Source organism: Bombyx mandarina, chromosome 24, assembly GCF_030267445.1.
Source record: "Bombyx mandarina strain Sakado chromosome 24, ASM3026744v2".
In the NCBI taxonomy this organism is placed as follows: domain Eukaryota; kingdom Metazoa; phylum Arthropoda; class Insecta; order Lepidoptera; family Bombycidae; genus Bombyx; species Bombyx mandarina.
Genome location: NC_143230.1, coordinates 5,605,202 through 5,629,806, shown reverse-complemented (window position 1 = coordinate 5,629,806; position 24,605 = coordinate 5,605,202). Strand labels below are relative to the sequence as shown.

The window sequence follows — 24,605 nt, the reverse complement described above, 5'->3', positions numbered from 1 at the left end:
TTTTTTTTTATTGCCGTATAGGCAGACGAGCACACGGCCCACCTGATGGTGAGTGGTTACCATCGCTCATGGACGTCAGCAATGCCAGGGGCAGAGCCAAGCCGCTGCCTACCGTTTAATACTCTCCACAAGCCTCGTTTGAAGAAGGACATGTCATAGCGTTCGGGAAACACCGTGGAGGGGAGCTCATTCCATAGCCGGATGGTACGTGGCAAAAAAGATCTCTGGAAACGCACTGTGGATGAACGTAGTGGCTCCAGGTAGTATGGATGAACTCTACTCCGGTGGCGGGCGGTGCGATGGTAAAAACGAGATGTCGGTATCATCTCGAACAATTCCTCAGAGCAATGCAGCGCTTATATTTCTTCATCATGGAAGTCATTCGTGAACACGATTGTATGTATTTCCTTAGAAAAATTGATACTTTTCGTCGGGATTTGAACATCGACACACTGCCATCGGTCGATGTGAGTACTACATCTGGGGTTTAGTTTAGAGAGACTTGCTTTTTTAAATTGTTAGTTGTTACTGTCGCCTATTAATATCCGCAATGCACAAGCCGTTATACCTACAGAATATCTTGAATAAATACATGTACCTAGGTACTAATTACGTACGGGAATCGAACACGGCGGAGTTCTAATCAGGCCGACTAATTACTATATTACGTAAATATATATGTAGTACAACATGATTGTCCCATAGACGATTCGTGTCTTTTATTTTTACGAGTAAATACAAATTCAAGAAATAATGATCTTAATATAAAAAAAATAATGGTAGGCTCTTTTCTGAGTATGCGGGGGTAAGTACCACCACCCTGCTTATTTCTGCCGTGAAGCAGTAATGCGTTTCTGTTTGAAGGGTAGGACAGTCGTTGTAACTATACTTGAGACCTTGGAACTTATATCTCAAGGTGGGTGGCGCATTTACGTTGTAGATGTCTATGGGCTCCAGTAACCACTTAACATCAGGTGGGCTGTGAGCTCGTCCATCCATCTAAGCAATAATAAAAAAAAAACAAAGTAGCAAGATTCAATAAAGACATATGTTCGATAATTGTACATATATCTGTTAATAAAAACATTTATAAAATAACTACATATTATCTTTGTCTTTTTGAAATTAGCATTAGAAGAGGACGACCGACCTCGTATTTCTTCGTCTGATTTATTTAGAAAACTTATGAGCAGTCTTCCGGCGGAAGAAAGATGCCGGACGTTTCGTACCATATGCGCACGTGTTAAAGGATTACAGGATATAAATCCCTGGTCTTATAAAAAAAATTGGGTTCGTTGGACCGATTTGATTGTTGTTTGTTCGACTCTGCGTCTCTGACCGACAGCCTTAGAAGATTAACTAGACGAGGAATTATTTACCGATTACTATTTATATGACAGATATAATTAAAAAAAAAAACATGAATAAAAACAAGACATGAAAACTAAAAATAATCAAGAATCTTTATTTCTGATATATGAGTCGTCTATTATCAAAGGTGGCAATCTGTACATTTGGACAAAAAAATGTTATTGATATGTCAATACAGATTGATTTGAATATAATCGTCTCCTTCAAGGAATACGGTTCAAAACCTGCATTAAATAAAGGTTCATACTTAACCTGTTATTTATCTAAGATGTCGTTCAGAAGAGTTTTGTGACTGCCAATGGAATACAAAGTCAATAATTCGTTTTTCTGATTTACCAATAATTGTCCAAAAGTCACAATGCCGGCTTTGATAATAGTCGACTCATATTACGTAAAACACTAATCTTTGAAATACAAATTAATGAATACATTAATCGTAATAGGTTAAAGGCAGATAATTGAAATGAATAACATGAATAAATTAAGATTTTTGTCACAATTTTAGATGAGAATTGATTCGTCTTTTGACGTTCTTTAATTTAAAATAGATTAAGATTCAAATTTGACGTAATTAAAATAATATTACCTAATTAAGAGTTATCAGAACTTAAAATTATTTTGACACTTCAGTGCAATTTATTTTCAATATCTTGAAAATCTATTCGGTAAGAATTTTTTTGTTATACGTAAATATTCTATTTAGCTTTGAATACACAAAAATCAAATATTGGGGGAAGTATTTAAAATACAACATGGCGTTATTCTTTGGCTTTGTTCAAAATGTTTTTTTTTTAAATCAGGGAAATGATTACGAGAGCGTAATTAAAGTTTTAGTAGGTACTTACATTTTACTCCAAACCTTTAAACGAGCAATATATATAATTTGAATCTCGGAAACGGCTCCAACGATTTTCATTACATTTAGTATACAGGGGATTTCGGGGGCGATAAATCGATCTAGCTACGATTTATTTTCAGAAAATGTTGTTTTATTCGTGTTTTCAATAATAAACTCTTCTCGACGTCTATTGGCGAATAATAATACTATTTTTCTTAATTGAGGGCAACTAACCGCTTTAAAGACACAACAAGATGGCGTTATCAAAAAAAAAAAACCCAGCAAAGCTCGATCATCATCTAGTTATTATGATTTGGGAAATTACAAAAATATTGGAAAATATGGAATAGTAACTCGTTCTTTGAAACAGTTGATAATAATTCCCTTTTTTCTGTTATCAGTGTTTTATGTTATGTAATTAACATTTTTATTATATTTAATTAAACTTTTAAAGACACGTTCTCCAACAAACTGTAACAATTAAACGAACTAAATGATTGCTGCTGATAAAAATCTATGATTAAACATTTTGTTTTGTTAACGCATTTTTATATATTATTTTTTTCAGATATGATAATTCTGATCAGATTTCTGTTAAACATAGCGTGTTCTTCTTGCGAGAGTGATGGTATTTAAGAGACTCAATAAAATTGACTTATTCGGAGGTAAATCTCGGGCGAATCCAGTTGAAAAAAGAAGCCTGTCTGGAGCATTTACGATTCGTATTACGATATAAAAAAAAAACAACAAGCCTGGTGTTCGTTTTTGTCAAAAGAATCACTAGCATTAAAGCCTATCTTGGTCACATTTAGTGCACAGGTTTAGAGATAGTGGCATTTCTTATCACTTCTCATCATCAGAAAAGGAGCTGGATGGGACATACTACAGCATAGCGAGTCAACGAAGCATCTATCGCGTTTGAGTAGCAACCACGTAACAGAAGAAGACCTTTGTGCTTAGTGCGAGTTTTTTAACGTTCTCGATAGCGTAAAAGTTAACTCGTATGCAGTTGGAACAGCGCCCCTAGCGGCTGACGTAGGTAAGCGTTCCAACTCCATACAAATTTGAGTTAACTTTTACGCTATCGAGAACCTTAAAAAACTCGCAATAAGCACACTGGTCGCCCTGTACACACTTGGCGACGCACTGTGGATAGCGAGATGAGAATTGCCGGCCTGATCTAAAGGGATCTTAAAGAGCAAGTCAGGGTGAAGTGGAGACAACTTGTGAGGGTCTCATGTACCAGAGGCGTATCCTAGGAATACAACAACAATAGCCCAACTCTTCGCCAAACGCAAAGGCAGTTCGTAGGGTCAAGAGTTCAAATTGTGTTACATTACGTGTTACGCAAAGCATAATAATAAATTATTCGATGTACCTACCCTGCGATCAGTGTGCTTAGCGCGAGTTTTTTAACGTTCTCGATAGCGTAAAAGTTACGCCAATTTTGTATGCAGTTGGAACAGCGCCCCTAGCGGCAAACGTACGCAAACGAACCCATTCCATACAAATATGAGCTAACTTTTACGCTATCGAGACCGTTAAAAAATGTGCTCTAAGTACACTGTAGCCTTTTTTTTTTAAATTATGAACCTATGGAATCGAGGTTTTTTAAAGTATAAATGTGTAAAAGCCGAAAACGGATTAATGTATCAACTTAACAGAAGTGTAGTTCTAATCTATTGTATAAAAACTGAGCATAATTTTTCGAGATTGTAGTGAGAAGTCCCCGCATCACCGTATTAGACGCCACGTATAAAAAAAATTTGCAGTAGCAATGTATGAGTTGTCTTATATGTGTTGTATTTCTAGTTAACGATTCTTAGTTTTATCATGCCTTAATATTTTAACCGACTGTCTTTATTATTGGCAGTATTTCAAATACACCTATTAAAGTATGATAAGATTCTCGTTTATGTGATAACGACTTTAAAACCCACTCCAAAAATTTTAAATGCAAATTGGGACTTTATTTTTTATATTATAATATATATACTTATATTTAAATATAACAGAATCTAGATTAAAAAAAACACACTGAATATAATATTTTATACAAAAAATAATATGTGCGAGTGTGGTTTAAGATAATATGTTGCAATATTAAAAAAGAAACCTTTGGGAACCTTTTGTGCCAAAAATCCTATATAAATGAGAAATTAATTTAAGATTGTTTTCACATAAATTCAAACATATTGTAAGCTTCTGGCATTTTTTTGTCATTTCTACCCAAAGATATATTTAATATGCCAACATTAATTACACTAAAATTTAAATATAATCTGTAAAAAAATTATCGTAATTAAAACAACACCGTAGCATAGAGTGGCACATTCTTGTCAATAAACTGTACTTATCGATAAACGTTATCGACATATTTCAATTAGATTTAATTTATATCGATGTTATTTCGAAGGCACTGTTTTAGTTAAAACTGTTGTTTGTTTTTTTTTGGTATTTTCTTACCAACTATTGCCAGTGTTATTCAACAACGTCAATAATTCAGTTTGCAAGTAAATAGATTTCTTTGTTTAACTCTAAATTTCATTTGAGACAAGTCATTTTCATTTTACGACTAGAATATTTACATGGGTTAAGTTAATGATCGGTAGGTTAAAATAACGAGTACATTGATGCTCCAATCCCCACTTTCGTATGCTTTACATTGCGTACTAGTGAACAGTGAATTAAATTTAAAAAATATATATTTTAAACAACAACTTTATTTTATATCCAGATATTTTTTTTAAATTAATTTAATAGAATGATAATAAAATACAAATAATAGTTTTTATTATTATTTTTCTATGATCCTAGCGTCTCTATCCCTTTTAGTGTAACTACATTGAAAGTAGAAAAACACTATGAAAAGTCCAAGACCTAATATTTCAAATCAAGCATCAATCAACATTACCGAAGCTTTCATTACCGAAATTGGCTCTGGAACTTTTAAAAAAGGGTATTTTTAAGAAGATACAACATCTCCAGATTTCTAAGTCATTTGTAGACAGATTTTTAAATATATTTTTTGTTTAAAATGTCGTACTTCGGGATTGGTCCCGTTTTTAAGTTCATATGGCGTGATTCAATCTTGAAATCTGTTTTCAACATATGCATATTCAAATTACAAAAACAAAAAAACTATTATTTTAATATATTTATTTACAGTACCCGATAGAGAAAATAGTTGATCAGACTCATGTCTTTTGCGCAATAATAATTTAAAAAATGTTTAAAATTTGCTACTGAATCTTCATTATTATATTTTCCTAATTGAAATATGTCTGGTATAATTATTGTTGGCGCATTGTCAAGATATACTATGTTAAATAATAAGAATTACAATTTCCGATATTGTCTTTTTTTTTATTAAAAACGGAAACGCGCGATTTGGTTCAGGCAACATTTCGCTTAACACGCCATATTTTTCATTGTAATTAAAGATGCGTTTTAATTGGTATTAGCATTAACAGTTCGATGTTTTTAATTGAACTTCAATTATATTTACCCCATTGAAATAGCTGACGAAGTTTTTTTTGTTACGATATTTTTTCTAAATTTTAATCTTTAAATGGCTCTCTCATGGCAAGTTGCAAAAATGTCGCTTCAACCAAATACCTTTTCACATCTCGATATATTAGGCACATTTTTATTGCTGGTGATGGAAACACAATCTCGCGGGTCAATTGGTTTTGGTTTGAGATAGGCGGGGAGGTTGTACCTACCCGTGCGGGACCACCCGCCCTCCCATCAATAGCGATGCGTGCGTGGCCTTACCATCAGAGACGTAAACAGACGTCAATTTAATATACAATTTTTTGGGGAATAATTAAGATAAAAATAATTCGCGGGTAGTTTGATTTTTTTCACCCCCCTTATATCTATCGTCCATCAATAACAGATATAAAGTTTTAATTTGTTTTCTTTTTAAATACTTTCTGTACAAAAACATACCACAAATATCGTAACGATCATATAAGTGACAAACGGACGGACTAAAAACTACATATTATTATACGTATCAATGAACATTCCAACTTTATTATAGATAAAACTTTAACGTTATATATATAGTTGTTACAATAGTATATAATAATAGACGGATGTTTAGTCCTGTCTATTTTTGTTAACTACGTTAGAAAAAGTAACATACTGTATAACGCTGGTTCAATTTAATGGTGACACGAGAAAAAAAAACTCAGAAGTAAGACATCATTTAATTTTAATAAAAAGCTATTTACACTAGCCGATTTTATTATAAGATTTATTTGTGGGTATTTGTGCTTTACGCGCTAGTTTTGTTTCCCTGTGTGCTTACTAAGCTTAGTACGAGCTTTTTTAACTTCTGGATCGCGTAAAAGGAACAGCTTCTCTTGGTTTAGCCGCTAGGGGCGCTGGTCCAACTCCATACTTTGAGTTAGTTTTTACGCGATAGAGAAGTTAAAAAACTCGCCCTAGGCACACTAATGTCTGGATACGCTTTGGTCGACATTTCGTAACACATCACACAACATACAACGACATCATAAAGAAATTTCCCATAGACACAGCTCACTGAGTTTCTGGCCGGATCTTCTCAGTGGGTTGCGTTTCCGATTCGGTGGTAGATTCCGCGAAGCACTGCTCTTGCTAGGGTCAGTGTTAGCATCACTCCGGTTTGAGCCCCGTGAGCTCACCTACTAGTTAAGGTTACGCTGAAATAGCCTCTCAAGGCTATCAGCTTAGGTAGAAGAAAAAAATTTTAATTATGCCTACGATTTATGAAAACCGTAGAAAAAAATCTGTACAATAAGTTTTGTTATGAAAATAAATTATAAACACGTAAATCCCAACGTATACTGTATGTTTATAGTATATAAAATCGTGCGTTGTAAATTTCTTTTAACGACATCATTAAATTCAGCCAACGATACTGTATGACGTAAATACTTTAAACATTAGTTTTATTTTACTTATTTATCAAGTCCAAATATGAGCAAATTACATACATACATACATTCATTCGTGAATCAGATACTCTTAACATTCTTTGGCGAACACGCGTAAGTAATCGCAACATCATAACACTCCCACCTGCTCACACTTAGTATACGAGAACGAGATAACATTATCTAATCAACAACTTGTTTTTTTTTTGTATTAGGCCGAAATCACGGGTCAATTTACACGACACGATTTATCAGATACGATTTCGAAATCGTATCCGAATCGTATAATTCAATTTTATTCGACAATGCGCCAAACCGATTTACTATTATTTATTTAGATCTATTAATAAGTTCGCACAACACAATACGGTCATCTGCACTGGAGCAGAAGATCCCCTGCGGAGGAAAAAAAGAATATGAAATCAGTCACAAACAAAAATATATGGTGTCCTTTAGACCACACGACTGAAATAAAACTTCTTTAGCTCCATCCATATGTATGTATATACATATCGACGCTTGAAAGGCAAACGTGACTAAGCGACAATGCGTGAACTTTACAGTAGACTAATTTAAAGTTGAAATACCTGAATAAAAATCTATTTTAACGAATCTAGCTGTAGGATTGAAATGATTTTAACAGACCTAGAAATATTTTTTTTTGCGCATCGAATATGGTTATTGCCTATCATTTATGTACAAATCAGTTATTGTCGCTTAGTCACGTTTGCCTTTCAAGCGTCGATATATAGAATTTATATATGAACATATATAAATTTTCAGCAAATATTTAAATTTATTATGGTTTTCAATAATAGATTAATATTTTTGAATGAGAAATTAATTTGAATAAATTTGAGAGGAAGAGAGAAAGCATAATTGCGAGCGCGCTGTACTCTCTCGCTCTTACAACGTGACACAAACAATAGGCCTGCATTGTGTCTTAGATATACGAAATTTAACTGGCTACGAGCGAAAGAGAGACAAAATATTTGCTCGCACCTATCTCTCTTGTACCTGCAGTAATATACGAAACGTAGCTCTCTCTCTTTCTATCTTCATTAACTTATATCTCCTTGTCAACTCAACTTCGCCTCGCCCGATCACACTTTTCGTAGCTCTCGCTACGTATTAACCAGTTAAGAATGCGTAAAGAAGTTTTACTTCAAAACCAATCGTTTCGTTGGCTCATTGGTTACTGTATGAACTTTTAAATCACAGGTTCTGTGTTTTTATGAAAGATATCCGACATTCGTGAACCATTTGTTATTTTGTTTATTTATATACAGACTTCCATCTCGAGCTATACTCGTGTCATGCGTTTTCAGTGTGCCTAGTCCGAGTTTTTGAAGTGAAAACTTCTTTAGAATCGTTGTGATTTCAAACCGGATGCAACGGAAAAAACGACAGGTAAGAGACACAAATACAAAAATGTGTAGGATGAAGCCAGCAAAGAATGAGACAGAAATATACATATTATTTAATACAGCGCCATCTGTGAGATTTTTTAATACTAACGTGTGTATGAAAGCTCTTGTAGTGAATTTTAATTTAGGATTATACGTGAAATTAAAATATCAATTCACAGAGGGCGCTACCTTACAATTATTTACTAATGACAAAATTTTACATATACTTAAGACGTTTAGGATAATTGTATTTTAATTTTGGAAGGTTTCACTTCTACCACGTGTGAATTGCACACATGTATATTTTTTTTTAACGTTCTCGATAGCGTTAAAGTTAACTCAGATTTGTAAGGTTTTTTTTATTGCTTAGATCGGTGGACGCTCTCACAGCCCACCTGATGTTAAGTGGTTACTGAAGCCCATAGATATCTACAACGTAAATGCGCCACCCACCTTGAGATATAAGTTCTAAGGTCTCAGTATGGTTACAACGGCTGCCCCGCCCTTCAAACCGAAACGCATTACTGCTTCACGGCAGAAATAGGCGGGGCGGTGGTACCTACCCGTGCGGACTCACTAGAGGTCCTACCACCAGAACGTTTGCCTTCATTAGTCACTAGGGGCACTGTTCCAACTGCACACAAATTTGCGTTAACTTTTACGCTATCGAGAACGTTAAAAGACTCGCACTAAGCACACAGATCCCTGTGCTTGTTACGTAAGCACGAGACCCGCAACCAGGGGTCGCTAATGTGCCATCACGATACGCACGTTGTTAGGGAGAGTGCTGCGAAGAGGAGGATGGCGAGTGCGCCGCCAATGACTGCTGTAGGGCCGCCGGCGTCAGCCACTCCCTGCGTCAAACGAGACGGGCATTCAAAGTTAATACCGGAAAGTAAAAATCGTTCGGAGGACAAGAAAAAACGCACCTTAACTTTAATTAATCTATATATGAGTCGACTATTATCAAAGCCGGCAATGTGACTTTTGGACAATTATTGGTAAATCAGAAAAACGAATTATTGACTTTGTATTCCATTGGCAGTCACAAAACTCTTCGGAACGACTTCTTAGATAAATAACAGGTTAACTATTAACCTTTATTTAATGCAGGTTTTGAACCGTATTCTTTGAAGGAGACGATTATATTCAAATCAATCTGTATTGACATATCAATAATTTTTTTTTGTCCAAATGCACAGATTGCTACCTTTGATAATAGACGACTCATATAACGGCCGTCTGGTGTAGTGGTAAGTGACATGGTCACTACACAAGCGGGTCGCGGGTTCGAATCCCGCCAAGGGATGTCATTTGTATGATAAACACAAATGTCTTCTCCAGGGTTATGGATGTATATTAAATATACGTATGTGTATAATAAAAATCTTACATTTATATCCGTTATCTGGTACCTGTAACACAAGTTCTTTACGAACTTAGCACGGGATCAGTTAACGTGGCGTGATTGTTAGTAAATATTTATTATTAGATATATAAAAATGAATTGCCGCTCGTTAGTCTCGCTAAAACTCGAGAACGGCTGGACCGATTTGGCTAATTTTGGTCTTGAATTATTTGTGGAAGTCCAGAGAAGGTTTAAAAGGTGATATAAAAAAGCTCGGAATTATATAAAAACAAACAATTTTGTTTTTCCTTTGATGTGTCTTTTATTTATCGATTAGGGCACTACGAAGTCTGCCGGGTCAACTAGTTATAATTATAATTATTTTTAATAAATTATGTATCTTTTAGTTGATTGGTTTTGTTGATTTTAAGTATGTTTCAATGATACTAAAGTACACATATGGACTTGTTGTTGTTGTCTGAAATAAAATAAATCATTCATTCATTCATTCATTCTTTTGACAGTATTTATGAGAAAAATACTGGTGATACCAAATGATTACATATATTATAACTCAGTTTCGAATATTTTTGGGAATTGTACACTTGATGCGAAAAGACGAATCAACAGACTGTGAGTGATAGAAATATATAATATACTAGCTGACCCGGCAAACGTTGTGTTGCCTTAAATAAGTTTCAAGGGAAATTCTACTGTAGAAAAAAAAACCTCCTTTAACCACATAATACCTCATTATAAACAAAAAAAATATCCAAAAAAATTCACTTAGGGGTATGAAAAACAGATAGTAGCCGATTCTCAGACCTACTGAACATACTATTGATACACAAATAAAACCAAAAAAACATGGCTGAAAAATGTATAGTATTGTATAGCTCTCAAATATATTAGGTGTATAATCTATGATGTATAGTGAGTACGTAAGACAGGAGACCGGCTTCGTCCTCATCCCTACTACGTGATGTTTGCTGGATGAGTGGTGACACCTGGCGGGGATAGCTGATCGATTGATAGTTGATCAGTAGTCGACCGCCGAGGGCGGGAGATCAAATTCAATTTTAAAAAAATCATAATTAAAGGAACTTGATATTATAAACTCTGAATAAGAATTTATCGTACTACAATTATAATATTTGATTGCCATCTTGCAACCTTATTGCGGATCTGTGCATAGAATAAAAAAAAAATTAATCGGAATGGAAAAATAGGGGTTGATCGTATAAGAGTGAAAATTTTGAGTAATATGATTTTTTTTATTTTAAGTCATGACAAAACAAAATAAAAAACTTGCCGAAAAAATTAAAGTTTATAATTAACAAATAAAAAATAGGGGTTGATCATAGAGGGATGAAAAATTGAGAGTAACATCAGATTTTTTATTTTAATTCATGACAAAATAAAAATGAAAATCTTGCCAAAAAAATTAAAGTTTATAATTAACCAATAAAAAATAGGGGTTGATCGTAGAGGGGTGAAAATTGAGGATTGTATGTATTTTTGTATGTTGTATCATAAAAAAACAGAAATTAAAAATTTTGTCTAAAAAATAAAAAATAAAATTTAGGGGTGGACTACCCCTAACATTTAGGGGGATGAAAAATAGATGTTGGCCGATTCTCATAGATACCGGATAAGCACAAAAAATTTCATCAAAATCGGTCAAGCCGTTTCGGAGGAGTATGGCAACGAAAACTGTGACACGAGAATTTTATATATTAGATATATCCACAAAACATAAAAAATCATGGTTACAAACTTCGGTAGACACCTCTGCAGGAATGGAACGCACGAGCTCACGTACGCTAGTCGATTCACCCATGGCGGAATGTCGCGTGAACACAACGCCTGCAGAAACCAAAAATAAAAAATGATCTATGTATCCTATAAATAGTCCATATATTACTGCCGGTAGGACCTCTTGTGAGTCCGCGCTGGTAGGTACCACCACCCCGCCTATTTCTGCCGTGAAGCAGTAATGCCTTTCGGTTTGAAGGGTGGGGCAGCCGTTGTAACTATACTTGAGACCTTAGAACTTATATCTCAAGGTGGGTGGCGCATTTACGTCGTAGATGTTATGGGCTCCAGTAGCCACTCTTAATACCAGGTGGGCTGTGAGCTCGTCCACACATCTAAGCAATAAAAAAAAACAGTCATCGGAGCCCAATTCATCCACGTCACACCTTCCAACCGATATGCTCATCTATAGTGCATTGTCAGAGTTTTTTGCTCCGTACCATTCGGCTTTAGAATGATCTTTTCTCCGGGGTATCCTGGGTTCTATAACAGATCCAACAAGGCCTAAAAGGGGTCCTATGCAATAGCCTCCGATGTGTGCCCCTGGTATTATTAACGTTCTTAGATTCAAAAGTTATACGGTGATCCGTATGCTCATGTATGTACGTGTAGTAGTTTTGAGGGGGTTCAAAATCATGTTCAAAGATTCCGTTACAAACATACATACATACATCTGAAGCTAATAAAAGCATAATAATATTAAAAACGGACCAAAACTCACCATACAAAAGGCTGAAGTGAAATGATTGCAGTTATTGTTCATTAAATGGTATCTGTAACAATCGATATAATAAGTTGTCGTAGCTTAAACCTTCAAGTGCTGAACTTAATATCACACATTTCGCAGAAATTGCAAAGAGGATTTTGAAAAAAAAAAAACATTATTAACAAGTACTTGGACAGTGCGTATCGCAAACCACTCGACCGTAGAAAGGGAATGAACAAAGCGAGCTAGGTCATCTCTCTTACAGCATTCCCTATTACAAGAGAAATTTGATTTAACGATGAAAATGAAGAAAACCACAATACTACACACCGCAACAGAAGTTTCACTTCTTTCACGTGCATAATTTTAAAAAAAATCTTTTTTATGTTTGTGAATTAAGCGGTAGGCAGCGGCTTGGTTCTGCCCCTGGCATTCCTGAAGTCCACGGGCGACGGTAACCACTTACTGCTGTATGCTCGTCTGCCTACGAGGGCAATAAAAAAAAAAAGAATTGTTATCAATTTATTTATTTATTAGAATCATCCGTAAAATATAGGTTACAAGAAAATTGCTTTACAGCTTTCTCGATCGTAAGCACTAAGAACTTTTTTTACGACTTAGAATACATATAAGAAAATAATTTTATTATTATAAAAAAAAACATTATTACCTGTCACCTCTGAATTGCTTCCCTAGTTCTGCGACTAATCTTCTTACTTCCTCCTCGCTGAAATCTGTATATCCTATATGTACACTCTGCCTGTAACATAAACTTTTTTTTTTCCTACCCTACTCTTAGACGGCTATATAAGCCGCGCCAAAAAAGAAACGAATCGAAAATGGCGTCTATGTACCTGCACTGACAGATGGTAAGGTCAACAAATAGTAAATAGTACAGATAGTAAAATAAAGTTGTTTATTATAAAAAAAATAAAAAAGGGTGCGTTTATTTTTATTCAATTTTTTTTTTTTTTTTTAATATTAAATAATTAATAATAAATATTTAACGTTAATAATTTAATAATATTTAGTATGAATTAAATATTAAATAATAATTTTGTCATTTATATTACTAAAAAATGAATGCTAATAACACTTTTTTTAACGAGTGTACATGCGCGAAAGTTCACCTGTGGCTATATTCAGACTCGCCAAGTTACGTCGGTCGTATTGTAATGAACGATTTAGTGGGCAACTTCATTCTGTTAATTTTGTGTCACGGTGCGCGCGCATCGTAAAATTTCACACTCATCAATTTTTCATAACGCGCCTAAAGAAGTATAACTTCAAAAAACAAATGATAATGTACTTTACTTTATGCCCTGGCAGAGGGGGAGGTGTCTCATCTGGGATGCAACTTGCGTAGACACTTTTGCTGCCAGTCATCAAAGTCGCACAACTCGAAAGTGAAAAAACTCGAACTCAACAAAGTAAGAACTGATAATTTTTCTGCGTGCAGTACGCGTCATGTGCGATAAAGACAGCAATAGTTTAGAGTGAGAGCGCATGATCGTCGCCGCCATTTTAGATTCGTTTCTTTATTGGCGCGGCCTATACCAGCATAGACGAACGAATAGATGAGCCCACGGGGCTCTAACTTGAAAAGCAACATATAAGGTGTTCGGTCATCATCATATAATCAAACAACCACTACACATTCTTTGTTATTACGAGACCGGGTCGCGCCAGTTACAATAGAAAAATGAACCCATAGACACAGCCCACTGAGTTTCTCGCCGGATCTTCTCAGTGGGTCGCGTTACCGATCCGCTGGTAGATTCTGCGAAGTACTGCTCTCGCTAGGGCAAGTGTTAGTAACACTCCAGTTTGTGCCTCGAGAGCTTCTTACCTACATGCCAGGGTGAAGATGAAATAGCCTCTCAAGGCTATCAGCATAGGTAGGGAAAAAAACTGAATTTAACAAAATTAAATGAGAATACCATCAATTTGATTTATCTATTTATCAATCCACAGCTAGACAATAGGCCTATAACCTCAATTTGCTCAAAGACAATAATCATGCTTAATTAAGGATAACTCGAAACTACTGGTCGTATCTTGTTCAATGTAAAATAGAACCTCATGAGAACCAAATAGGTAAACAAGAATCAACGGAATCGGTTCATCTATAAAAAAGTTAAGGCTAAAACAAAAAAGTTAAATTTAGGAGGATTCTGAAATGGACAGTCATTTGGACATGTCAATTACCGATGACGTACCTGAATCGAAACTGCTCCCCTAGTTCCCGTTCGTCTCGCGGCGATATCTCGAAGACCCCGGTGAAGGCGTACGGATGACCCCCGTACGCCCATTCCGATCCGTGAACTTGAACACCGCTGTGGAACACACCCAGACCCGCGCCCGCAGTGTACCTAACCACGAATTCCAGTATAGTATTATTAGTACTGGTACTGGTGGTAGGACCTCTTGTGAGTCCGCGCGGTTAGGTACCACCACCCCGCCTATTTATGCCGTGGAGCAGTAATGCGTTTCGGTTTGAAGGCATCCGTTGTAACTATATTTGAGACCTTAGAACTTATATCTCAAGGTGGGTGGCGCATTTACGTTGTAAATGTCTGTAGGCTCCAGTAACCGCTTAACACTAGGTGGGCTGTGAGCTCGTCCACTCATCTAAGCAATAAAAAAAAAAGTTGATTTATGAATAATAAAAGCTTTATTGGCACTATGTTACCACAGTAACACTAAAGCTGTGACTTTTCATTTTTAATTGTGGACTTAGCATGGTTATTGGAGCGGTGACGGAATCGTAAATGCCGCCTTGAGCCGCGAGTTTAGTCTGACTTTTAAACGTCTACCCCACCCTTTAAACCCAAACGCACTGCTTTGCGGAAGAAATAGGCAAGAAGGTGCCTACCCGTGCGGGCTCATAAGACGCCGTAACCCACCAGTAGTTTCGTGTTTAAGGCGAACCTTTTTGCACCGAGCGCGTGGAAGCTATTGCCAGCCGATAAGTACCATAGAGACAAAAACACCATGAGATATAAAATTGAGCAGTTCCAATATTTTCGTCTGACCTCGTTTGTACCACTGGCCACTGGAATACCAGAACGTGATATAGCAGATGCGTTCTTTTGACACACTCAACTCGAGAGATTGCGGATCAAACATGTGACTTGATTGCGAGTTGAAAGTCCGAGTAATAAACACATGGATGTTTATAGTTATTCCAAGAATTCTGGCACGTGCGCAAAGCTGCTAGCTCGTCAGTATTAGGCTGTAGTGCCTAAGGCATTCAGGTAGACTTATTTCATGTATTATAAAAAGGTTATAAAAATTGATACCTAACGTGAATTGAAATTTCTCGAAAAGTAGTCTTAACCCTTTGCACCAGAGTCTTCTTTCGCTCACAGGAGCGTTATAGTAATAAATGCTTCATATTTCAGATATAGCAAACCTATTAACACTGAGAGTCAGCTCTGAAGAGCAGGGCTTTAGTTTGTATTTTTCTTGAAACGTGATATAACGATATTGCTATTGCCCTAAGTTGAGCTTACAATAGCTACCTATTGTCCAATTACAGGGGTCGATAGACAAAAAAAAGATTAGATAGAAAATCTCAACGCGACAATCTTAGCCCACTTTGAGACATGATGTCGTAAAACAAGTTACATATATAAAATATCAACCGGATCAAAACAGGAACGCATGGCTGATTCACGGAATAATTAGCCGGTATACCATCCATCAGTAATTATCCTTTTTTTATTTCGCCGGGCGGAAACCAAAAGACCCAAATAGATGGTCTGACCAAATTCGCTCAATTCTCGACACAAAGTTGCATGATGCTCTCCATGAAGCAAGAACGAAAACATATGGAGAAGCAGAATCAATTATTAGGAGGGGAATTATCACTACCGAGAGTCGTTTTCCTCATTTCTACGAGAAAGACAATGCGAGGAGGATCCAAGAAGATGAAGATTCTGATCGAGATCCTTCATAAATTTACTATCTTAAAGCATTTCATTGTGTTATTTAATAAAAGACTGCGAAAATCTAAGGACGTTGCATACTATACAAGATAATGTAAAAGGCAACAAGCATATGACATATTGACAAAAGAACCCCGGTAGAGATTTATTAATATCATGAAAGCTACTCATAAAAGTATTATTAAGTATTACATGTCCGTCGTAAAACTGCCCAGTCGGGATATCGAGAGCTTTTAGATGGTACTTCTCTGAATAATATCTCTAGTGTAGTAATATGATTTTTTTGAAATAGGGGGCCACTCCCACAGATGAATCGTTTGGTTGGCGTGGCTGGAATGATATCATGGTCCTATCAATTTAATGTGCACGTCTTATCAGTTCAACACTGCGTGCTTGTACACAAACTTGAATAGCATAAGGTTGTATGATCCTCTTTGTCACAGGGTTATAGCTACGATATTGAGTCTTCAAAGTTATGTAAATTTATAGTTTTATGTGGCGGTTAAATTTAAGGTTTTTGTGGAATTTTCAGTTACCTAAAACAGTTAAACCGGGTATTCATTTGACAATTTGACTTGCTCATTTGGTAACGGTTTGGCCGATTTAAGCCATCGGAACCGATTGTATGCGACTACTTTAGTCGTCTTGGGTTGAATTATAATGTCTTTTCATACACAAAAGGGCACAACGAAAGTTTTTATTTAAGACGAACACAAAATATACAAAGAAGGAGAAAGTACACAAGAAATAGATAGTCCAAGCAACACAAGCAGTACACGAAACAAAAAGCAAAAATTATAAAAGGCGTAGAACAGAAAAGATAATACGGGATGCGCGCTCGCAAGTCAGATTTCGACTTGCGAGCGCGCATCGGGTTTGATCAACGCTACGCTAAGACTGTGTCACTCCTCGACTTACGCGTACTCTTTTGCTTCGTTACGATTTATTGCTTTCACCTATTTTGTATTATTGTGTTTGAACTTGCTACCGCTTTATCTGTGCCTTCTGTACTCCGTAATTTCTCCTTCCTAATATTGTTATATCGTCTGTGATTGGAAATAAACTGTCCATCCAATTACGGACTCGTTATTGTGCCGCCCGGCACTGGTGACCTTACAACCACCATCAACGACAACTAAAACTACCAGCTTTCTTGTAGCGAATCGACCAACAGGCAGGCTCAAAATAATAGGTGTGCTTAGAATCGATTCACATCTTTCAAAAGTGTTCTTTTTAATGAGCTGCGGTGACTTTTCTTCAGTTCTCGAGTTAGCGTCCTTATTGCGTCTCTACCAACCAGCCATAGTTATCGCTTATCAGACGGGCGCGGCTATTCCAATAAAATACCTAATGGCTTTTGTATATGGTGTCAATAATTCTTAACCTAATAAATATCATTTTGCTATCAGGTAAATTTGGTTGTAGGATCTTAAAGACTTTAAAAGTCCACTTCATCCACACAACCAAACTCTTATTTATATCCTAAATCAATCTCGGGACAAGTTATTATCTATATAATATATATATATTTTTTTTTTGTTCTGTACGTACCACAAGCATTCACGAATAACTTGTTCAATAAGTGCACCGTGAAACAAAAAGCAAAAGTACAAAATTTACAAATTTGTATAGTGATTTTGCGACAGAAAAACCATCACGTACCGCCCTATCACCAAAAATAAACTTATTTTAATCTTGTATGTTTCTTCCAAAGCGATAAACTGGAAGAAGGTCAGAACAAAAACCTAACTAATCTTTTGAACTGTTCTTGTTTGAACTATAGTTAACGAATCTTAAATCAAAGCTAATTAATAACATTGCCTTAACCTAATTAACTTTGGTATCGAAATTCTGTTGTAACACGCAAAGCTCACGGAGTTACTAGCCCGATCTTCTCGGTGGGTTGCGATTCCGATCCGATGGTACATTCTGCGAAGCACTGCTCTTTAAGTAGCTACTGTTAGCAAATTCTCTCAGGTTGAGTCCGTGAGTTTATTTATTATTATTTTTTATTGCTTAGATGTGTGGACGAGCTCACAGAACACCTGGTATTAAGTGGTTACTGGAGCCCATAGACATCTACAACGTAAATGCGCCACACACCTTGAGATATAAGATCTAAGGTCTCAGTACAGTTACAACGGCTGCCTTACCCTTCAAACCGAAGCGCATTACTGCTTCACGGTAGGAATAGGCGGGCCGGTGGTACTTACCCGTGCGGACTCACAAGAGGTCCTGCCACTTTTCCCATATGGGCATAACCTTTAAGGCTACCAGCGAATAGGTAGGGAAGAATAACACGCAAGGGCCTTGATTGAAGGGCCTTTGGGCACTACAAGGTTTATTTTGAGATGTCTGCTCAAAAGGTACCGTTGACTTCTCGACCACTACGTCACTGGGTCATTAGACCTTAACGACCCAGACACGAGGCCATCTCGGTCAAGCGCAGTTTTAGTTGAAATCTAAGCCTGTTTTTTCTGCTATAGTGAATTTAAACTAGTATTTGGAGGTCGGTATATATATTTGCTTATATGTATAAAGTCAAACGCGTATTCCTTTCCTACAATAAAAGCGCATGTGTTTTTTTTTAAGCTTCCTTTCCCTTCTTTCATGATGATGATGATAATGAATGATTCACATTCCGGATTTACAAAATCGATTTACGAAATCATGTTTCGTTGCGTGTCAAATGGGGAACAGCATCATCGATTCTACTATAATATATCATCTGAATATATGCTCACGAAAATCCGAGTCAGGTTTTTATATAAGAAATATATATTAGTTTAAAAAAAACAAAAAAAATACGCTTTTGCTTTTCTGGATATTATCAGAATAACCCTTCTACTCATATCTGTTGATAAAATATTTGTAACCATGCACCCTACGCTTTTTATACAATAAAATATTTTTTTCTTACAATATTTTTAATTCAAATTTATTAAAATTCATTTTCTATTTTATAGTTGGATTTTCTATAAAAGCGTACTTTTTTCAGTTTTTTTAAGCTATTTTTTATTTTTTTATATTGAATTGTCATCGGTCCTTAATAAGTATACCAAATTTCGAGTTAATCCGACATTTTCAGGTCAAAATCATGTTCAAAGATTCTGTTACAAACATACATACATAAGTCTGAAGCTAATAAAAGCGTCTTAAAAAAAAACAATAAAGTCTTAGTTTCATCGTCTTGACTAAGTAGGAAGGATTACGATGAAATTTTATTCACATCAAACATTTTCACTCACCAATTCGTCCAATACATATCGTAAACGTTGAGGACCACGGTCGCCTGTCCGGGCCGAGGGTGCTGGGAGTCTGAACGGCGCGATAGCAGCGACATGCAAGACGGGAACATGGCGCAAATACCGCACGACTAATAAAATAATAAAACACAACAGTTTAGCCAATTACAGGTTTATTACTGGTGGTAGGACCTCTTGTGAGTCCGCACGGGTAGGTAGGTAGGTACCTTGCCTATTTCTGCCGTGAAGCGGTAATGCGTTTCGGTTTGAAGGGCGGGGCAGCCGTTGTAACTATACTTGAGACCTTAGAACTTATATCTCAAGGTGGGTGGCGCATTTACGTTGTAGATGTCTATGGGCTCCAGTAACCACTTAACGCCAGGTTGACTGTGAGCTCGTCCACCCATCTAAGCAATAAATAAAACAAAGCCAAAAAAAAATCAATAATAACATTCACAAAAAAAAAAAAAAAAATCATTACTGAATTATTGTGTAACATATCAAGAGGTGAAAGGGTATATGGTTCAAGCGACATTCCGCTTAATACGCGACATTTATCTTTGTAATTATAGGTCCGTTTTATTTGGTATTAGTACATATCAATAATTCGACGTTTTTAATTGAACTTCAACTATTTTTAACCTATTCAAATATCTTTTTTTTTTTTTTGGGTCAGGAGGAAATCGCCGGACTTCCGCCCTCCACTGGGGACGGCGGGCGGAGCATGTCGGAGTCGAACCGACTAAAACCTCCTGTCGCTCAACAACCAACGTCCAAACCTCACATGAGACAGAACTCATGAAAAGGCAAAGGGGGGAAAGTGAAGTGTTTAGTGCGGAGCACATCTCTCCCATCACCCTCCCCCTCGGGACGCCGGACTTGCGTCGTCAAAGAAGTTTTTTTGTTATCTTATTTTTTTCCAAATTTCAAACTTTAAATAGCGCTCCTGTAATGTTGCAAAAATATCGCTTAACCCAAAAAGTCTTTCACCCCTCAACATATAAGTTTAAGAAGGTGTGTGTTTATATATAAACGTTAATTCACCTTGAAAAATAGACAATAGGAATGACGATAAATGTTAAAGATTGCTATTTTTTAATATTAATATTTTTTTGGAAACTGATTTTATGTACATCTCTATTAAAATAAATTGACACATTCTTTATACACGGGTGGAAATAAATTCAAATTTACATTAAGAGGTAAAACTTTGCTATAGAATTTTCAATTTCATTCACCTTTTTTTTATAATTTTTAGCATCGATGCATCAGATAAGTAAAGTATTTTAATACATCAATTATATAAATACTATATTATTTATCTACACACCAAAAGCATTTTTTTTTTATTGCCGACAGCAGCACTTGACAAATACTATAATGCAAATTAACTTTGTAAAACTATTTAATCTGTGGTAGACTTTTTGGCGGGAGCGCCAGGAGTGAAGTTGTGTGTATTGTTTTATTTTGTCTATTTAGTGTTTCTTCAGGTTTAAATGTGTAATAACGGTGGTTTATTAACTGTTTAATATCTGTGAAAGTGCACAAATGTGGGAAAATGAAACAAAACCGCTGAACGTAACTTCTCGGGATCATCCAAAAAGTCCACTAAAAAAATCTCAGTAAATGACCACCGTTTTACTGTAATTATATGTCATCCCATATCATCTCATCTCATTTCATTTCATCCCAGATGATTAATGTCTCAAATTAACCATCTTCATTTCACTTCATATTATCATTTTTTGTAAAAGTAAGAATATAAATTAAAATAAGACATGACTTAAAGGTCGTAGTATAACCTGGTAGGTCATAAAATACCTTAAAAAAAAAGCTAGTATACAGAAATACATCTCATCAAGATCAAAAGATAAAGAACGTAAGTTTTTAATTTGAACAAGGTACTCATATTTTAGTTTATCTTGCTTAATGGGATAGAAATATCATTTAAGAAAATTGAGAAAATTACATACATAGTAACGTCATTAAAGTCATTCTTCTATTTTGGAGGGAAAACAGAATTGTTTTTTTTTAAATCGTAGATCTGGCAACACTTAAATTTAGCCAAAAAAAAAAAACGTTTGGACTCCTAATAAAAAAATCTAGAGAAGTTTTCATAACATTATGTTTGTCGTCGTTTGTTTTAAAATTACAGTTATTTAAAATTTACCTGAAGCGGCTTGTAAGTACGATAATTTATATATTTAATACGTGAAGCAAAAACTTTGTATCCCTTTTTACGAAAATTGCGTGAAGGAGTATGAAATTTTCCACACTTATAGAGAATATAGAGAAGAAGTGCACAATGCTAATATTTTTTTTAAATAATGCATAAAAGATACATTAAATCAATAAAGAAAACATTATACACACTACCATGTATTTGACACATACACGCATGCATAATATTTATTTATTGTCAAACTTTTGTTCTTGACATCTATGGTCAAATTGAGAATAGATTAAATATTGTTTGTCTTTATTAATATTTTTCTATAGTGTAGTCTTGGCGTTGAAAATACAATCTTAATAGTGTACAAAGTTACAATTCCAATTAATTATAGTCGAATTTCGACTACTGCGGGACCTCTAGTATATTCTAAATGCCTAACAAGTATGAAGTCAGTTATCGTAATATCCTGATATTTGTATATGTGTGAGTGGATGTCTGAATGTGTGTGTTTTGTTGGTGTTCAATTTAACTCTTATCGTAAAGAACAAGAAAACAATATAATAGTCTTTCTTGTAGAACATGGCACTAACATTTACGTATTGACATTGAAAGCTATATCCGTGATTAAGATAACGATGTAATTAAAACGTTATGATCACGACAATTCATTGATAAATGATAAGATTCGAATGACACCAAATTATTAATCAAAAATCCAAAAATAAAACGTGTTATCTGAAATTACTGTTACTCAGCTTGATCCGTGTTTTGAAGAATTGTTTGAACTTATCTTATCTTATGTAGGCATTTATTTTAAGATCTATCACCATCTTCGTCGAGTTCGACGAGCGAACTAATCCGTAGGCACAGCCCACTGAGTTTCTCGACGCAAATTCTCAGTGGGTGGCGTTTTCGATCCGGTGGTAGATTCAGCGAAGTACTGTCCTTGCTAGGGCTAGTGTTAGCAAATTCTCTCACGCTGAGCCCGTGAGCTCAACAGTATACGTCACTATATTTCGTATTAACTACATGTGAACATATCTACATACATACATTCTCTTTTGTATATATCGATTATGTAGTGAAGTATAAGACTCCCCGCGCACTAGGCAGCCTGGTTGCCGCAGCCAGACCAATATATGGCGTTGTATGGGAGTCCCCGCACATAAGCAGCCCAGAACTCTTGGCTGCGGCAGTCAATACAACGCGGCTGTCGCACGGCAGACAGAGCGAGTGTTGGTGAATTTATGTGGCTGCTGTCAGTCCCCGCGCACTTGCTGTAGCAGCCAATGCGTGTTCGTTTTGCTAAATCTTATACCTTTAAACGAGCAATTCTTATATACCTATATAATCTGAATCTCGGAAACGGCTCCAACGATTTTCATAAAATTTTGTATACAGGGGATTTCGGGGGCGATAAATCGATCTAGCTACGATTTATTTTCAGAAAATGTTGTTTTATTCATGTTTTCAATTACCAACCCTTCCCGACATCTATTGGCGAATAATAGTACTATTTTTCTTAATTGAGGGCAACTAACCGCTTTAAAGACAAGATGGCGTTATCAAAAAAAAAAAAAAACGATCATCATCTAGTGTTAGTTATATGACACAGTATGCTTGTACAATCTCTTGTATTAAAAAAAACCGGTCTGGGTTTGTATGAAAACCTTTAAAATAGTTACAGAGTAGTGCCGTTCTAAATAAAGAGGATGAATCCAGTGTCTTTTATTTTCTTTGCGTTTTTTACAAGATGAAGTCCAAATCGCTCGACGAAACGATCATAAGTGGGCGTCGATTGACTTCTATAACGGGCTGCTCAAATATTTCGGTTGCCGCAGCCAGGCTGCTTAGTGTGCGGGGAGCCTTATACTCTTGACAGATTTTTGGCAATGGTTCGATTGTTATTGACGACTTAAGTAACCGCATTGAGAGCCGTATACTTTGTATGGTAGCGTAAATGTGAACGACATCTCTAAAGAAAATGTTCACGGTGAGCAATTTCATTTTCATACAAACACAATGAATAGCGCGCAAGTCCATGGAATCTTCCTTATCGGTGTAAAATGTCAATGACATTTAAGCCTTTCGCGGTAGCGCTTCGGCTTAACGTTAAGTCGCTTGTGAGTATTAGGTTTAAAACTGTATTAAATGGTTTATGCAGTATGGTCACCAGTACTGGGACCGCTTTTAAAATCGTGCAAGCCGGATCCGGATAGGTCCGCGTCCGATGGCGGGGGTCCGAGTAGTGGACGATAGCCAGTGCGGTACCCACCGGTCACCGTCCTCGTCGAAGCCGTCGCTTGCGACGAAGGGCTCGACGAGTGAATTAACCCATAGACACAGCCCACTGTGTTTTTCGCCGGATCTTCTCAGGGGGTCGCGTTTGCGATCCGGTGGTAGATTCTGCGAAGCACTGCTTTTGCTAAGGCCAGTGTTAGCAACACACCCGGTTTGAGCCCCGTGAGCTCATCTACACGTCAGGGAGAAGCTGATATAGCCTCTCAAGGCTATCAGCGTAGGTAGGACAAAAAAGCGGTACCCTGGGTTCGAACATGGCAAAGGTTGGAAACCCTATAACACACAGGTACAGGGATAATGTGAGCGCTGCCCCGTTCTAGCACCTTATTATTCAAAAAGTAAAACTGTGTAACTTGTATTCGTGCAAGCATTTTCCCCCCCCCCTAAATATTAGCTTCCTACTCCGACCCTGTTTGTCCTCGGGTAATGTTCCAGAACAATCCACGGCCGTGATGAAACTTCGTCGGGAACGTGGCATTTCGGATTTCAAAAGCGATTCACAGCTCAACGTTCCTTTGTTC

The 24,605-nt window shown here is 36.2% G+C and overlaps 1 protein-coding gene across 4 annotated transcripts in view; it reads right to left on the bottom strand.

The window, feature by feature from the left end:
• Positions 1–1,440: 1,440 nt before the first annotated feature.
• Positions 1,441–24,605, bottom strand: part of LOC114246688 (deubiquitinase DESI2) — a 37,521-nt gene continuing 14,356 nt past the window's right edge. For 3 of the 4 annotated variants that reach the window (XM_089738228.1, XM_089738230.1, XM_089738229.1), the window contains exons 3-9: positions 19,614–19,741; positions 14,635–14,787; positions 13,086–13,175; positions 12,431–12,482; positions 11,672–11,760; positions 9,318–9,400; positions 1,441–7,533 (exon numbers count right to left, since the gene is read on the bottom strand). In XM_089738228.1, coding sequence (XP_089594354.1) covers positions 9,322–9,400; positions 11,672–11,760; positions 12,431–12,482; positions 13,086–13,175; positions 14,635–14,787; positions 19,614–19,741 — 591 coding nt within the window. In that variant the 3' untranslated portion in view covers positions 1,441–7,533; positions 9,318–9,321. The remainder of the gene's footprint in view (positions 7,534–9,317; positions 9,401–11,671; positions 11,761–12,430; positions 12,483–13,085; positions 13,176–14,634; positions 14,788–19,613; positions 19,742–24,605) is intronic. The other variant, XM_089738231.1, reaches the window with a different exon arrangement.